At 46.7% G+C, this 18,841-nt stretch overlaps 1 protein-coding gene across 1 annotated transcript in view; it reads right to left on the bottom strand.

Moving 5' to 3' along the window:
* The window catches only part of AGBL1 (AGBL carboxypeptidase 1), a gene marked incomplete at its 5' end in the record, with an annotated part of 1,093,821 nt that overhangs the window by 911,200 nt on the left and 163,780 nt on the right, over window positions 1–18,841 (bottom strand). The window contains one exon of the mRNA XM_082254318.1: window positions 8,150–8,187. Coding sequence (XP_082110444.1) covers window positions 8,150–8,187 — 38 coding nt within the window. The remainder of the gene's footprint in view (window positions 1–8,149; window positions 8,188–18,841) is intronic.

Here is an 18,841-nt window from a genome sequence, read left to right as displayed (position 1 = left end):
GTATGGGAATCCTTTTTTTTCAGATTCATACTTACCTAGGTGGATGCAGCATCAGTCCAGGCGGAGCCGGGTGCCCATCCAGGCATGTGGGTGGATCCCGGCTTCATTGGCGCGATCTTTCTAGAGCTTCAGCCTGCTGTCAGCTGAAAACAGGTCACAGAAATGCAGAATGAACTGCACTCTTGTGATCCACAGGAGAAGCACAACCAAACGAGCTTAGGCTGTACTTCCCCTTTTAAGGTAAAAAAAAAAAAACCTTCTGTGTCACAGATTTACACCTTCATACTTACCTGAACTCCATCAGGATGTGCATGAGAGCTCCTCCCTGGGAAGATTGATAGCAGTGAGAGCCATTGGCTCCCGCTCCTGTCAATCAAATCTAGTGAAGAGAGAGCCAGGGATTGGGCTGAGTCCCGCTGGTGTCAGTGGACACAGCAGCAGCACTCAGGAGCGAGCTTGCACAAGTGCCCCCATGGGTTTCCTATTGGGGGGCACCAGAAAGAAAGGAGGAGTCAGGAATGCCAGCGGGGGACCCAAGAAGAGGAGGATTCGGGCTGCTCTGTGCAGAAACATTACACAGATCAAGTAAATATGACATGTTTGTTATTTAAGCCCTCCCCCGAGCCCCCTTCCTTTATAGTGCCCTACCAATCGTAAGCAGCTGAGGACCTTTCCCGACAGCAATCCCTGGTCTGCAGCTGCACATATACAAGAGGAGTGTATACGTGAGGCTGTGCGGCTCTCCAGGCTGGATAGCTCAGGAGTGGTCAGACTAGGATCTAAACATACCTAAACTAACCCCTGCTAATGGAAATGCTGCAGCTGGCTTTAAGGCTTTTAGCCCAGGTTTACACTACTGTGGCGCGAGACACCTCATGTAATTCACACAGGAATCGCAGCACATTCCTGTGTGAATTACATGCAGTGTCTCTTGGTTGCGATTTGAGCCATAGATTTGTATGGCTCAAATCGCAGCGCATTCGCACCAAACCCTTTTTCTGTCCGCACTAGAATCAGATCACTTGGGTGTTCACTCCCATGTGATCAGTGGCGTCGGCAGGGGGGGGCTGACCTGGGCTATAGCCCCGAGTGTGCTCCCCAAAAGCCCCGAGTCTCCTGTTGCTTTTTTAAAATGATTAGCCCCGAGTCCCAAAGCCTGGGTTTGGCCGAGAACTCGGGCTACACACCTCAGCAGTGTAAGATTTATAAAGCACATCCAATGATTGGTGGGCAATCCAGGGCAGCCGCAAGGAGAGTGAATGCAGCTGTCAAGTTTCAGCATTGATGTCGGGTGTGGGCGGGGCCGGTATGCCACGCCCACCTTCCTCCCCAGACAGCTTCTGTTTCTCTATGCACGGAAAAATGGGGTGGAGCCCCGCATACCGGTCCCGCCCACACCCGAAATCAATGCTACTTGACAGCGGCAATCACTCTCCTGCCCTGCGGCTGCCCCAGATCGCCCACCAATCACTGGATGCAGTGGCGTAAAGGGCACTGTGTAAAGGGCAGGCAGTGGCAGCTCCTTCAGTCCGGGGACTAGCGGGGGCGGAGCCGCGGCGGGAAGGGGACGGGGCCTCGGCGGGAAGAAGGGGGCGGAGCCTCGGCGGGAAGAAGGTGAGTGCCCATTGCCCAAGTGTGTGTGTGCTGGGTAGTAGAGGGATGGGGAAGCTGCATATAGAGGAATTCATCTTTCCCTATTCTTTCTGCAGCTGCTGAATAACTGATTCTCCTCCTCTCCCTCCTGCAGGAAGAATAGGGAAAGATCAATTCCTCTATATGCAGCTGCCCCATCCCCCTCCTATACAACTTCTTTTGCTGGCTCACCAGTGCTCTTAACCCCCCCCCCCCTCCAGTGTTCTAATCCCCCCTCAGTGCTCTTATTCCCCCCCCCCACCCTCAGTGCACTTATCCCCGCCTCAGTGCTCTTATCCCCGCCTCAGTGCTCTTATCCCCGCCTCAGTGCTCTTAACCCCCCCCCCACCCAGTGCACTGGACTGCCCCCTGTTCTTTAGCCCTCCCCCGGTGCTTTTCATCTCCCTCCCCCCTATGCTCCCTGTCCCTCCCGTGCTCTCCACCCCCTGCGTCTTCCAACCCCCCTGCAATGCTTTCCAAACCCCCTCTTAATACTCTCCAGTCCCCCACCCCCACCCCACCGTGCCCTTCAGCTCCTCCAGTGCTCTCTGCTTCGCCTGTGCTCTCCAGCCCCCCTAGTGCTCTTCTATCTTCTATCATGTCCTCAGTCTCTGAGCATCTCCTGTATCATGTCTGCAGTCTCTGACCATCTCCTGTATCATGTCTGCAGTCTCTGACCATCTTCTGTAACATGTCCTCAGTCTCTGACCATCTCCTGTAACATGTCCTCAGTCTCTGACCCTCTCCTGTTTAATGTCTGCAGTCTCTGACCATCTCTTGTATCATGTCTGCAGTCTCTGACCACCTCTTGTATCATGTCCGTAGTCTCTGACCATCTCCTGTACCATGTCTGCAGTCTCTGACCGTCTCCTGTATCATGTCCTCAGTCTCTGACCCTCTCCTGTTTAATGTCTGCAGTCTCTGACCATCTCTTGTATCATGTCTGTAGTCTCTGACCATCTCCTGTACCATGTCTGCAGTCTCTGACTGTCTCCTGTATCATGTCCTCAGTCTCTGACCATCTCTTGTATCATGTCCTCAGTCTCTAACCATCTCTTGTATCATGTCTGCAGTCTTTGACCACCTCTTGTATCATGTCCTCAGTCTCTGACCATCTCCTGTATCATGTCCTCAGTCTCTGACCATCTCTTGTATCATGTCTGCAGTCTTTGACCACCTCTTGTATCATGTCTGCAGTCTTTGACCATCTCCTGTATCATGTCCGCAGTCTCTGACCATCTCCTGTATCATGTCCGCAGTCTCTGACCATCTCCTGTATCATGTCCGTAGTCTCTGACCATCTCCTGTACCATGTCTGCAGTCTCTGACCGTCTCCTGTATCATGTCCTCAGTCTCTGACCCTCTCCTGTTTAATGTCTGCAGTCTCTGACCATCTCTTGTATCATGTCTGCAGTCTCTGACCACCTCTTGTATCATGTCCGTAGTCTCTGACCATCTCCTGTACCATGTCTGCAGTCTCTGACCGTCTCCTGTATCATGTCCTCAGTCTCTGACCCTCTCCTGTTTAATGTCTGCAGTCTCTGACCATCTCTTGTATCATGTCTGTAGTCTCTGACCATCTCCTGTACCATGTCTGCAGTCTCTGACTGTCTCCTGTATCATGTCCTCAGTCTCTGACCATCTCTTGTATCATGTCCTCAGTCTCTAACCATCTCTTGTATCATGTCTGCAGTCTTTGACCACCTCTTGTATCATGTCCTCAGTCTCTGACCATCTCCTGTATCATGTCCTCAGTCTCTGACCATCTCTTGTATCATGTCTGCAGTCTTTGACCACCTCTTGTATCATGTCTGCAGTCTTTGACCATCTCCTGTATCATGTCCGCAGTCTCTGACCATCTCCTGTATCATGTCCGCAGTCTCTGACCATCTCCTGTATCATGTCCGTAGTCTCTGACCATCTCCTGTACCATGTCTGCAGTCTCTGACCGTCTCCTGTATCATGTCCTCAGTCTCTGACCCTCTCCTGTTTAATGTCTGCAGTCTCTGACCATCTCTTGTATCATGTCTGTAGTCTCTGACCATCTCCTGTACCATGTCTGCAGTCTCTGACTGTCTCCTGTATCATGTCCTCAGTCTCTGACCATCTCTTGTATCATGTCCTCAGTCTCTGACCATCTCTTGTATCATGTCTGCAGTCTTTGACCACCTCTTGTATCATGTCCTCAGTCTCTGACCATCTCCTGTATCATGTCCTCAGTCTCTGACCATCTCTTGTATCATGTCTGCAGTCTTTGACCACCTCTTGTATCATGTCTGCAGTCTTTGACCATCTCCTGTATCATGTCCTCAGTCTCTGACCATCTCCTGTATCATGTCCTCAGTCTCTGACCACCTCTTGTATCATGTCTGTAGTCTCTGACCATCTCCTGTATCATGTCCTCAGTCTCTGACCATCTCCTGTATCATGTCCTCAGTCTCTGACCATCTCCTGTATCATGCCCTCAGTCTCTGACCCTCTCCTGTTTAATGTCTGCAGTCTCTGACCACCTCTTGTATCATGTCTGCAGTCTCTGACCATCTCCTGTACCATGTCTTCAGTCTCTGACCATCTCCTGTACCATGTCTTCAGTCTCTGACCATCTTCTGTAACATGTCCTCAGTCTCTGACCATCTCCTGTACCATGTCTGCAGTCTCTGACCGTCTCCTGTACTATGTCTGCAGTCTCTGACCGTCTCTTGTATCATGTCCTCAGTCTCTGACCATCTCTTGTATCATGTCTGCAGTCTTTGACCACCTCTTGTATCATGTCTGCAGTCTTTGACCACCTCTTGTATCATGTCTGTAGTCTCTGACCATCTCCTGTACCATGTCTGCAGTCTCTGACCATCTCCTGTATCATGTCTGCAGTCTCTGACCGTCTCTTGTATCATGTCTGCAGTCTCTGACCATCTCCTGTATCATGTCTGCAGTCTCTGACCATCTCCTGTACCATGTCTGCAGTCTCTGACCATCTCCTGTACCATGACGTCTCTAAGACTTTGAAATGTGTTCACCACATATACCGGGATGCTTCGCTTTCCATTCACAGGCCTGTGGAAGAGGTGCTGCAAATCACAGCAGGACAATGCTTGCTGGATCTGTTGGGTTGGGCAGGTGAGTGTTCCCACGTATAACATGTAAGAGGAGGGAAAAAAAATGATGGGACAATGGTCAGACATGGGGTGGTATGGAGAGGAGTACAGGGGGTCAGACATGGGGTGGTATGGAGAGGAGTACAGGGGGTCAGACATGGGGTGGTATGGAGAGGAGAGGAGTACAGGGGGTCAGTCATGGGGTGGTATGGAGAGGAGTACAGGGGGTCAGACATGGGGTGGTATGAAGAGGAGTACAGGGGGTCAGGCATGGGGTGGTATGGAGAGGAGTACAGGGGGTCAGTTATGGGGTGGTATGGAGAGGAGAGGAGTACAGGGGGTCAGACATGGGTTGGTATGGAGAGGAGTACAGGGGGTCAGACATGGGGTGGTATGGAGAGGAGAGGAGTACAGGGGGTCAGTCATGGGGTGGTATGGAGAGGAGAGGAGTACAGGGGGTCAGACATGGGGTGGTATGAAGAGGAGTACAGGGGGTCAGACATGGGGTGGTATGGAGAGGAGTACAGGAGGTCAGTCATGGGGTGGTATGGAGAGCAGAGAAGTACAGGGGGTCAGACATGGGGTGATATGGAGAGGAGTACAGGGGGGCAGATATAGGGTGGTATGGAGAGGAGCGGAGTACAGGGAGTCAGTCATGGGGTGGTATGGAGAGCAGAGAAGTACAGGGGGTCAGACATGGGGTGATATGGAGAGGAGTACAGGGGGGCAGATATAGGGTGGTATGGAGAGGAGCCGAGTACAGGGGGTCAGTCATGGGGTGGTATATTGAGTTGGTCTCACCTTTGCATCTGTAAACAGCTTCCACTTTTCTGGGAAGGCTTTCCACAAGATTTTGTATTGAGCTTGTGAGAACTTGTGTATTTTTGAGGTCAGGTACTGATGTTGGACAAGAAGACCTGGCTGTTTACATTTACACCAAAGGAGTTTAATAGGATTGAGTTTAGGCTGCATTAATTTATGTTCCATCTGATGCCGGCAGTACTCCTCTCCATACCACCCCATGTCTGACCCCCTGTACTCCTCTCCATACCACCCCATGTCTGACCCCCTGTACTCCTCTCCATACCACCCCATGTCTGACCCCCTGTATTCCTCTTCATACAACCCCATGACTGAACCCCTGTACTTCTCTCCTCTCCATACCACCCCATGACTGACCCCCTGTACTCCGCTCCTCTCCATACCACCCTATATCTGCCCCCCTGTTCTCCTCTCCATATCACCCCATGTCTGACCCCCTGTACTTCTCTGCTCTCCATACCACCCCATGACTGACCCCCTGTACTCCTCTCCTCTCCATACCACCCCATGACTGACCCCCCTGTACTCCTCTCCTCTCCATACCACCCCATGTCTGACCCCCTGTACTCCTCTCCATACCAACCCATGTCTTACCCCCTGTACTCTTCTCCATACCACCCCATGTCTGACCCCCTGTACTCCTCTCCTCTCCATACTACCCCATGACTGACCTCCTGTACTCCTCTCCATACCACCCCATGTCTGACCCCCTGTACTCCTCTCCATACCACCCCATGTCTGACCCCCTGTACTCCTCTCCATACCACCCCATGTCTGACTCCCTGTACTCCTCTCCTCTCCATACCACCCCATGACTGACCTCCTGTACTCCTCTCCATACCACCACATGACTGACCCCCTTTACTTCTCTCTTCTCCATACCACCCAATTTCTCACCCCCTGTACTCCTCTCCATACCACCCCTTGACTGACCCTTGACTGAGGGGACCATTGGGTGGAGCTTGGGCGGTACTTACTTTTAAATATGGGAGGAGCTTGGGCGGGGCTTACTTTAAAATGTGGGCGGGGGTTATCAAATTTATCTTCGGGCTGAAGCCCCTGGTCTTTTTCCCACCTAGCAACGCCCCTGCTTCCTGGTACCGATCTTGACTTGTTTTCTGAACCCTGTCTTTGCCTCCTGATACAGTACCATGTTGTTCCTGTGGCTGGTTCCTGTTTGATGATATTCAGCTTCCTGTTCTACTCATGTGGTTACAATACAAATCCAGCTCAGTCTGCAATCTGCAAACTCTGGCACTCATGACACTCTGTGTCCTCACCCTTTCTGTTACCACCTTTAGGAGTGTTGGGCAGGAGGTGCAAGAGAAGTCCCTTCATCAACAAAGTCTCTGCCGGGTACACAATACACATTTTCTCCAGGTGTGATATATTGGCCTTTCTATTACTGTTTATCAATTCTAGGCAGTCATGTTTACTATAGATCTATTTATTGTCTTCAAGTGATACAAAACACACACTGTTCAATTTACATTATCCCTTCTATTTCTGTTAGTGGATTCCAATAGTAAAAAAACAACTTTTAAATACATTTTTCCTAATCGATATACAGCTGTCGCATGACTCAGATCTTTCCCAGCCTGTCTGCCAGAAAACATAAGCAGGAGCAGCTTCTAACCTCTGCTGCTAGTCACATGTTCAAAATAAAAAATAAAAAACAGCCCTTGGAATACATAAATAAATAATATAAATTAACAGTTTCAAATTGTCATAAATATATGTTTGAAATTAAATATTTATTATCTTGTGGAAATACCATGGTGTTGGTGGATTTCTGCCAATCACAGACTGTGTCACGCCCCCCTCCAGCCTGTGGTTTAGAATAGGAGGGAGGTGAAGTCTCCATCAATCTACATGTAATAGCCTATCCCCGCCATGTTTAGCTGGTTAGTGGGCATGGAGGAGGAGGAGGTAGGGAGTGGGCTGTGATTTACCACTGTGTATACATCCACATGTGTGACTCTATAGTCATACGAGCTGCTCAGATGTGATAGGGAGGAAATGCTCAGCAAAAAAACTCACTGAAAACTGAGCATGTACAGAGTTGCCACCACAGCTGCAAAATCTCTAGCTGTATTGGGGACCTGGACAGAAGGTGGAGATAGAGAGCAGCAGGATCAACAAGTTATTTTGCAGAAAACAAATCTCAGTGACTGAGTGAGTATGAACAGCATGCAATACTGTACACCATTTATTGATCATTTTTTTATGATGTGGGTTTAGTGACATTTCCAGTGAATCTTAGATTATTGATTTCATTACTAGATCTGCACCAAACACCATGTTATAATAGTCATAAAATGTGGCTCAGGAAGTAAGACTGTAAAAAGCCAATGTCTGTATCTGTCTGTTTTTACTCTGAAATTGTAAATTATTATTTTGAGAATTACCCATCAATAATATAAAGATAACATTTTTTTAATTCAGATAGATAATGATTTTCTTTCCTTGTTTAAAGATACATAGGAAATAAAACATGACATGTACTTTTTAGTATCTCACTATAGATCTCAATTAGTTTTGGACTTAGTTTGTGCAGAGAAGGTAGGAAGGCATTCAAAGGCATCCAAAAATAGACTTACTTGATTTCAGCAGAGCTGCTAGTGCTCCGATGGCTGCCCTAAAGACAGTAAAAAGAGAATGAAATTCAGAATTGTCAATACTTCTCATTAGCGTCTGAAGCCTCTTCACCTGCCTATGCTCTTCTATATTGACAGCATTGAATCCCAACTGTGACCTCAATGGACACTTAGTGAGATCACCGCATTTAGCACATCCTTCATCAAAACAAACATTTTGAGGAATAAAGGAAACATTTTATATTAAGTGGACCCTTTGAAGACATGACTTAGCGTTTCCAGAAATAATATATAAGAGGGCACATCATTGTAGCAAACCTTGACCACAGTTTAAACTCCTGTCAATGATAAATTTCTTAGAAGATACAGCCACTCGGAACTGGTCATTCAGTTTTGGAAGAGTGTTGTCAGGTTGTTTCAAAAAGGGAAGTAAAGCCCACCCAAGCCCATAGTTGGCCCCCGCCTTGGCTGTAATTTTCTGTCCTAAACGCAACATTGCAAGATAAGTTGTACTTTGCAAAGGGGGGGTTGTCCTAGAGCATAGTGAATGTGGTGAAATTTCACTTTGCAAAGATACCCAATCTGGTGCAACAATTTTTTTTTTTAATTCATCTTTGTTTCCACATGATTCAATTATGAAAGCCAAACTCAACCTCAGCTGATTTCAAACCCGCATTTCAGTACACAGCTGTACTTCTATGTGTACCAGTTTTAGTAAATCGCCCCGCTGTGTCCTGGCCTTGGTTAAAACAGGTCCTGATGATCCCGATATACACGTTAGAGGGGGTAGACAATTACCTCCTCCAAAGAGGACTGCATCCTGCACTCTCTCTTGGCACATTTGGCATTTACATCTGATCGTGGCCATATCAGTTAACACAAAAATCCTATGTGGATGGCTAGCTGAGTCATCAGTGATCCCTCATTGGAGATCTGCAACTCATCTGGAGTCCTTGTATTATAATCTCATGTGTACGGGTACCTCTCCCACAGTTCTGAGGGTAGACATTTCTAGAAGGCCCATGGTCCTAGACACCATATGGTAACAATCTGAGTTGACCCATACATGGATTGCAACTGCTCTTAAAGAAATGAATTTCATGCAATCTTTCTGGATTTATCATGGATTTAGATGTTCGGCTTTATTTCAATTTATGCCTATTATAGATTAATATCATTATGATTTTGATGAATGTACAGTATACCATGTTTATATGCAATATACCAATGGTTGGTTACGCACCTCATATAAAGTCCCAAATTATAATAAAATAGAACAGCAAAAATCACAGGTTTATTACTATAAAATGCCTGAGGTCCTGGCCGCCACACTATTTCAGATTGGCGACGCTTACCATTTTACACATGATGTTTTACATTTGAGGTCCTGCCGCCATTTCCCCTGGTTGGATTGGCAGGTTTTTATGTAAGTGCTCACTATTATAACACTTCATGTGTTTTGGGTTTTTAGATATTGTGCTGAGCGCTGCAATTTTACTTTGTTATTGTTATCACAGTGTTTTGTATATCTACACTAACTGCTAGCAGCTGACAGCATTTTTTCTTACTTATTAGTGCTGCCCACACCAAAGATGGCTGCAGAGGTCAGTCAGGGCAGCAGCACCTAATCAGGTAGTTGCTCCCCTGATGACACCTATGGAGGCCTCAGAGGAATCTAGGTTGCCTCCTTGTGCTCCAACCTCTCGGCACGGCATTCACCAAACAGCACCAAACTTGCAGGGAGGCCAAACTATGGCTATTCACCTGCTTGCTTGCTGGGCACTTAAACCCCCTTCCTGCCCAGGCCAATTTTCAGTTTTCAGGGCTGTCACTCTTTGAATGACAATTGTGCGGTCATGCTACACCGTACCCATATGCAATTTTTTTTTACACTAATAGAGCTTTATTTTGGTGGGATTTAATCACTACTGGGCTTTTTTTTTTTTTTTTTTGCTAAACAAACAAAAATATCTGAAAATTAAAAAAAAAAAAAAAAGCTTTTATAGTTTGTTAAATTTTGCTAACAGGTAAGTAGGCTGCACTGATGGGCACTGATAGGCTGCACTAATAGGCACTGATCAGGTGGCACTGATGGGCATTGTTAAGGCGGCACTGGTGGGCACTGAGGAGGCAATGATGAGGCTGCATTGATAGGCGGCACTGAAGGGTACTGATAGGCAGCACTAAAGGGCACTGATATGTGGCACTGATAGGCACTGGTAGGTGACACTAATAGGCAGCACTGAGAGGGGGCACTGATTGGCAGCACTGATGGGCACTGATAGGTGGCACTGGTGGGCATTGATAGGTGGCACTGATAGGTGGCACTTGTGGGCACTGCTTAGCAGTACTGATATGCACTGGTAGGTGGCACTGATGGCCACTATTTAGAGGCAGTGGGTGTCCATGTGCTGGACCGATGTCCCATTTACACAAGCCAGTGATCTGCTTTTTTTTTTTCCATGAGGAAAAAAAAGCCAATTACCGACTTCTGTTTATATAACGTGATCAGCTGTCAGCCAATGACAGCTGATCACGTGGTAAAGGGACAGGATCAGCCCCTTACTCTGATCTGTGATCAGCTGAGTCTCATGGACTCGCTGATCACAGAGTGCACCGGCCGCACCCCGCAGGCAGCACATGCATGGGAGGAAGTACATGGACGCCCTCTCAGCAATTTAGGCCAGCACTGTAGCCGTCTTTTGGCTATAGCGCAGGTGGGAAGAGGTTAAAAGGCTAGTTCACCTTTCCATATAACCTGCCTCGGCAGGTAAGGGATGTTTGCAGATTAAAACAAACTGTGCAGCTCTGACTAAAGATTTATAATACCCTTGCTATAGGTGTAGTTAATTTACATACCTCTGGAAGCCTGACTGGAATACTCCCAGGACATTGCTAAGTGAGGCCTAGTCGTCACTGCTCACCTCCACCATCACAGGAGTGAAATCTTTCTCTGATTCAAACACCCTCACATGCACTTTTTCTCCCCTGATACAGTAGCTCCAAACTCAGCATTTGAGAGCTCATTCCTGTGATGGTAAAGGTGAGCAGTGATGACTAGGCCTCACTTAGCAATGTCCTGGGAGTACTTAGCAACGTCCTGGGAGCAGTGCTTAAAGTGGCCCAAAAGAGGTGCCGGTACTCTATTATAGCCTATAAATTTTGTTGCCCCCCCCACCCCCACATCAGGGTCCCCACAGAGCACCCCCCTGGCCTGGGCTGGGACTCCGGAGCAGGGGAACTCACTGGTGGTGACTGGTCTGGCTCTGGAGTGGGAAATATTCTTGGGGGGGGGGAATTGAGGGTGCAGATGTCCAAAATAAGCGTACTGGTATGCTAAGGCACATGGAGAGGTGGCGGTATGCTCAAGAGCCATATTTGGAAGTGGTGGTACTGAGTACCAGTGCATACCGGCCCACTTAAAGCACTGCCTGGGAGTATTTCAGTCAGGCTTCATAAGGTATGTAAATGGCCTACACCTAAAGCAAAGGGATTTATTCAACTTGAGGTCAGTGCCGCACAGTTTGTTTTTATCTACAGATGCCCCTTATCTGTATTGGCAGCTTTGACATAAAGGTGAATCATCCTTCAATCGTTGGGGATGACAACATCCTGATATTAAAATGAACAATAACACCCACCTTCAGCAGCCAGAAGAGCAAAATAATTGCCCAGATGGCAGCCATTAATGTGGCATTTTATAAATTTGTATAAATCTGTATTCCAGGTATAATTTTATACAGGAGCTTCACTGTTCTTCGGTCACCAACGTTTTAACCATATTTAATTTTTATTCAAACTATTTTGCCTTCTGAAACCCTCAGCACATTTTGTACAACATGTCTGTAGAATGAACAGACTCTGCTGGAAGTCACAATGAAATATGAAGCAACCTAGAACCTTACCAGCAGTACATCTTGCTAAGCCTTTCAGAGGTTTCGTACATCCAGAACGTATGTGCAAACATATCAGTTTTTACAGCTAATCCAATAAACATTGAGTTAGATAAAATAAAATGTCTGAGAAAACTGAATTACGGGAGATGAGTGATAAGCCCAGTTGTATAAGGATGATATAATAAAAAGAGCCGGGCTAAATCTCATTTATTTGCACAATTTTACATCCTGGTACTCGAGGTCATGTTACCATGGTTTCTCCACAAACACGGCTCGGCAGACCTACAGAAGACGTTAACCATTTGCTTTGTACTGACACCAGCATGGTATCTATAACACAGGGGGCGACTGCTGGCGCCTGCAGTAATGAAGGCATATAGGCATTCACTGAAATTGAGCTTCCCAGGGCCCGGAGCCAGAGTGGTCGGCACTCCATGTCATTTCGTGCCTTAGTCATGGAATTAGGAGGGTTCTGCTCTTTCCACACAGCTCACTTAATTTAATTAAAATGTAATCTCTCCAAAAGCAGAGCTACATGTGTGACTTTGACATACTGCCAGCTGCCGTCTGACAACTTAGTGTCTGCAGCTATGGAAAAGAAGACAAATGGAGGGGATTGTTGGATGCATCCATACACACGTATGTTCACTTCATTTAAAGGGATTCATTTCACAGATACAGATGAAGCAGATTTGTTATTGAACATGGAATTCTAAAGCTTACAATTTAGTCACAACTTATTTCACATATATTTATTACAGGTACTTATATAGCAGTATATACAGTTTACGCAGTGTTTTACATATATCTTGTCCATTCACTTCGGTCCCTGCCCTCAAGTAGCTTAGGAATCTAAGGTCCCTAACTCACATTCATACACTATATTACCAATTCGTTTTTAGTATTGGGATGCCTGACTTTAATGGCATCCCAGTCTTAGTCTGTAGGGTTCAATATGGAGTTGGCCCAACCTTTGCAGCTATAACAGATTCAACTCTTCTCGGAAGGCTGTCCACAAGGTTTAGGAGAGTGTCTATGGGAATGTTTGACCATTCCTCCAGAAGCACATTTGTGAGGTCAAGGCCTGGCTTGCAGTCTCCACACTTATTCATCACAAACTCGCTCATCCATGTCTTTATGGACCTTGCTTTGAGCACTGGTCCAAATCATTTGTTGGAGGGGGATTATGGTGTGGGGTTGTTTTTCAGGGGTTGGGCTTGGCCCCTTAGTTCCAGAGAAGGGAATTCTTAAGGCATGAGCATACCAAGACATTTTGGACAATTTAATGCTCCCAACCTTGTGGGAACAGTTTGGGATTGGCCAGGGCTTTTTTTCTCAGAAAATAGGTGCAGGAACCACCACCACACTGTAGGTGGCTCCAACTCTCTCACTTGCAGGGAGACCATCCAGTGGGGATGTTGGCATCTGCACTGCACCCCAGGCACCTGAATCTACCTTGTCCCCATCCTGCACATCCTGTGGGAGGCTGGACTTCTGGGTTTACAAGTGATAGTGGTGAGCGGGGCCTGAGTCAGAGGTGGTGGAACTGAGTTCCATCAAGTTCCAGCTGAAAAAAAGCCCTGGGATTGGCCCTTCCTTTTCCAACATGATTGACATTACCCACCAGTGCATAAAGCAAAGTCTATAACGACATGGATGAGCCCGGTTTGGGGTGTAGGAACTTGACTGGCCTGCACAGAGTCCTGACCCCCAACCCGATATAACACCTTTGGGATGAATTGGAGCAGAGACTGCGAGCCAGGCCTTCTCGTTCACATCATGCCTGACCTCACAAATTAACTTCTGGAAGAATGGTCAAACATTCCCATACACACACTCCTAAACCTTGCAGACAGCCTTCCCAGCATCATTAAAGCTCTTATAGCTGCAAAGGGTGGGCTAACTCAATGTTGAACCCTAAGGACTAAGACTGGGATGCCATTAAAGTTCATATGCATGTAAAGGCAGGCGTCCCAATACGTTTGACAATATTGTGTATGTGGTGACTGCATTAGTTTTCTTTTTATAGGCTTTTGTTTTCACTTGGTGATCCAGCCAGTAACACACACCTATTAGGCAGCCTATAGGTGAGTCTTTTTTGGTTCACCCAGTGGGTTGATCCTGCCATAAACACATTCAAGGTGAATAGGGCAATTCTCCCCGCTGAGCTATAGTATTCTGATGGTGGGGGGACTTTCCTGCCACCAGAATACACTAATCGAGCAGGGAAAATCCAACAGGGTGGTTGCACAGAAGTAAATCTGTACAACCTCCCTGTCCATACATGGATCATATTTTGATCCATGTATGGCCAGCTTGAGGAATTCTCCATTCTAAGTGAAGAAGCAATGGAGCCATCCATGGACAGCATGGTCAAACTCAGTGGTTCTCAACCCAGGCCTACAGGGCCCACTAACAGGCCAGATTTGCAAGATAACTGAAATACACCACAGGTGATATCATTTGCTGCTCAGTGATTGCAGTATTCTAGTCTGCATCTCCCCAAGGTAATACCTAAAATCTGGCATGTTAGTGGGCCCTGTAGGCCAGGATTGAGGACCACTGGTCAAACTGATCAAAATTCAGCTGGTTCAGCAGAGAATCCACTCAATCATTTAAATTACTTCTGTCAAGGGGACATGTTGGAAAATTTTACTCAGCAGCTGCAGATTCTCATCAGCGTATTCTGACAGCGACAAATGCAGCTGCCAAAATTCATTGTCCCGGCTTGGAAAGGGTGGTGGGGAAATGTCTTCATCCACCAAATTTATTTGGATGAAAGAATCTGTTGGACTGAACAAAATAAAAACCTAACACTATATAGCCACCTTAGATGGACCCAACCAACAAATTGAAGCTAAACTCCAGATAACACTTTTTACAGCTCATCTCCAGCTTTAATGTTAATTCAAGTAGTTTGTTTTTGGCTTATTTTCTACACTAACATGTCCACTCAATCAGATGCAGGGGGAAGGATGCACGCGCCCCAAAGGACACTGGGACTTGTAGTTCTTACAGAGGTGCAGCACAATACAAGTGGATAGGGGACAGATGGACTCTGAACCACAGAACTGCTTTAACTGGGTAAAATCGGGAGACTGTGGGTCTTTGCCAGAGAGTAGCTGAGATGAGAGGACCTGCAGCAGGACATCCCACAGTGTACTGGAGAAAGAGTGCATCACATAGAGGGGGCTGCTGTGCCTGCTTGCTTACATTAGAGGGAGGACAGACCTGCTGCTTAATCTTCCAGAGCTTGCCAGAAACTGCACTTTCTGAACTAGAGCTGAGAGACTGAGGCGCATGTGTGTACCAGAGCTGAGAAACGGAGTCTCTGGGACATGACGATGGGAACAGTTAACTGCCAAGCATTTGAAACCAGTGGTGAGAGGATATACAGCATGTAAACCCTTGCTATACAGAGTGCAAAATAAATTGCTCATTACTTAGCAGCACTGCAGCAATCCACTACATACTCTTAAAGAGACAGCTTTATGTGCCCCACCTTCAGAAGGGCCCCACTGCACGCCTACCAATATTAACATTCAGGTGCTAGGTACTTTGCAATCACCTTCTAGGGGTACCCCGTTAAGGAACATTTATGGATACCCTTAATTTAGGGTGTTAGTAAAGAGTGCGCTAAAACAAAAACATGACTATTTTGTTGACTGGGTCTGATCCCACTCACTACCAGTTACCTTAGTTAAAACTTAATTTAACATTGCTGCAGTTCAGTTATTCTATCCTGTTATATAGGCCCGTTTTCACTTATCTCTGCAACATTAAAGTGTTTTTTTGTTTGATGCTAATTTATGAACTGTTTACCTGTAGGGATGATCGAACGGTTCGGGTCGACCATCGGTTCGACCCGAACATTGGGTGTTCGAAATTCGTCTGAATTCCGAACTTTTTGTGGTAAAAGTTCGGAATTCGGCCACCAGAACTGCCCAGAATGCAATGGGACAGGAACTGGGCTTTAAAAGCCCATGATTGGCCCAGAAACATCAGTAAAATGTGATTGTAGTGACTACGGGGTCCAGAGCCCAATGAGGAGTGAATACGCCCCCAATACGCCCCCCCAGTATATAACATAGCCCCGCCAAAACTCTAGCACTGTAATACAGGGGCTGTGGAAGAGAGTGGAAGCATTTGTGTTGCTCCAGTGTCATTTTGCAATTATTAGTGTGAGGAAAGGGATATGCAGTGTAGTTAGGGTACTATATACCACTATAGTTAGATTAAAAAATCTAGTTTTTGTAGGGATAGCTTTAAGTGTCAGGGTGACCGTAGTGTAGTTTAGGGTGACCTGACTCTGCCATGTCAGGGTGACCATAGTGTAGTTTAGGGTGACCTGACTCTGCCATGTCAGGGTGACCGTAGTGTAGTTTAGGGTGACCTGACTCTGCCATGTCAGGGTGACCGTAGTGTGGTTTAGGGTTAACTGACTCTGCCATGTCAGGGTGACCGTAGTGTAGTTTAGGGTGAACTGACTCTGCCATGTCAGGGTGCCCGAACTCTGCCATGTCAGGGTGACCCCACTATACAGATTCTGGGTTAGGGGTATACATATATACATATATATATATCAAAAACGACAATTTTTAAGAACGTTTTTTTGCCTGATTCATAGTCCCTGGGGCATGACCCAGAACCCTAGGCACTTTTTAGGGGCATTTACTGGGTTTTAGGGCTTCAAAATTGTGTTTTTTGATTCCAGAAGTTCAGGACCCATTGATTTCAATGGGGTTCTGGAATCCGAACCGAACTTTTGGGAAATTCGGGTGTTCTGGTTGAACCAAACTTTTCAAAAGTTCGATCATCCCTATTTACCTGCTTTGATATAACACATTTACTTAAACTACCATTACTGTAGGTAGCCTGTGGCCTATGTTCTGTGCATTATTATTTATTTGTGCCTTACTAACGCTAAGTCCCCGTTCACGACCTGTGAAGTCGCGTGCAGCGCAACTTCGGCGTGACTTGCACGGACTTCACATAATGGAAGTCAATGCAAGTCGCCTCCAGGTCGCCCCCAAGTAGTACAGGACCCTTTTTCTAAGTCGGAGCGACTTGTGTTGCTCCTATTAGAACGGCTCCTGTACTGCACAGTGGGAGCGACTGTGCACAACTTGTCAGGCTGACCAAGTTGCCTGACAAGTCGTGCTAGTGGGAATGGACACTTAAAAGAGAAGTATAGGAATTTTTTTTTTCAAGAATCATAGGTGGATGCAGCTGTCCCCTGCTGGCTCTAACATTGAGAACTGAGCGATAAACCTGGTGGATCACTTGGTTCTCAGAGATCCGTGAGCAGAGAGCTTGTGAGTGTCAGTCACCGCTGTCTGCTCTGCCCCTCTACTCTCACTGAACCGTGGAGCCGTGGAGGGGATGGGAGAGGTTTGCCCAGGCTCTCAGTTGCTTGCTGAGAGCCTGAGCCAGGTGCTGGTCCAGGGATCTATGTGGATCCTGACCAGGGCCAGATTAACGTAGGGGCTATTGGAGCTGCAGCTCCAGGCCCCTACCTTAATATAGGCCCCGGGTTGGCCGTATTCACTGTTACCGCTCTTCTGTCACTTGTAAACACAGAAGTCTGGCTTCTATGCTCGCTTCCCCAGGCAGCTCCCTCAGAACCTCCCCACACAGCACGAAGGCCGGACAAGGAGGGACAGTTGCCGATGCATGGATGTGTTTATGGGCTTCAGAGACAGCATCCCATGTTGAATTAGGCATGCATGGCTGCACCCTTCCTCCTCTGGGTGCATGCCAAGGCACGGCCCTTAAGGCCCTTCAAAATCCTCAGCACCAAGCCCATGATGCTCTTAATCCGGCCCTGATCGTGACCATATGATTGCGATCTTTCCCCAGTCTGGATTGACCAAGATGTCAACCGACAGTGGGCTTCAGCTCGCTGTCTGCTGAAAACAGGTCACAAGAGTGTTGAACGAACTGCACTCCTAGGATCCACAGGACATGTACAGCTAAACAACCTTTGGCTGTACTTCTCCTTTAGGTTATCCAGGTGTGAGTGGCCTTTTACCCATAACCGGGTGTGTCAGTGGGGACTGAAAGGCTTTGAGATTGATGGTAGAACAGAGAACCTGATATCACCAGCGGTTCCTGGGGGTAGCGCTACAGGTGTTTCTAGGCTTTGAGTCAGTTCTGTTTATAGTAATTTCAACCTGTATAATTAACCACCCACTGGTATCCAAAGCCATCTCTATTTGTTCTACCTATTCAGCAAATTCATCGAACCTTTCACTGGTAAGCATTTGGTTGGCTCATAACCCGGAACTTTGGATTGCAAAACCTACGGCATCTTATGCAAGACCATTATTTTGAGATTTGAATTTATTTTTGAACAGTGTATTCAATACTTCAGAATTTTAATAGGAGCCGTTGCGCATAAACCACCTTGTGTTTAGGTTGAAAAGGGCAAAACACACAGCTGGACGCTCATTATACATGAGAACAAACAAGTTGAACCTGAACCACTGACACGTAAGAGATGCCAAATGCTGGATGTCTAGACCACTTAATCATGGTAATAAATAGGATGGCCAGTTATCTTTTGTCATTGCATTGCTCTGTACTTTGTATTTATTTATTTTTATATACATTTTTAATCTTCGCTCCTCACCAGTGGATCGGGGACACATTTGTTTACTCCATTCTCAGTCACATGTCTGCCATTCCTCACATAACAATGCTGAACTGTTACCGAGAAACATTGGAACACTTATCTAGCCCTGCACAATGTTTTGTATTAATAGAAAGTTTGTGCAGCCAACCAAAAATTAATTTAACA

The sequence above is a fragment of the Pelophylax lessonae genome (genome assembly GCF_965119305.1).
Source record: "Pelophylax lessonae genome assembly, chromosome: 4".
Taxonomy (NCBI): Eukaryota; Metazoa; Chordata; class Amphibia; order Anura; family Ranidae; genus Pelophylax; species Pelophylax lessonae.
Note: the sequence above shows the minus strand (reverse complement) of the source record. Positions and strands in the feature narration are given on the sequence as shown.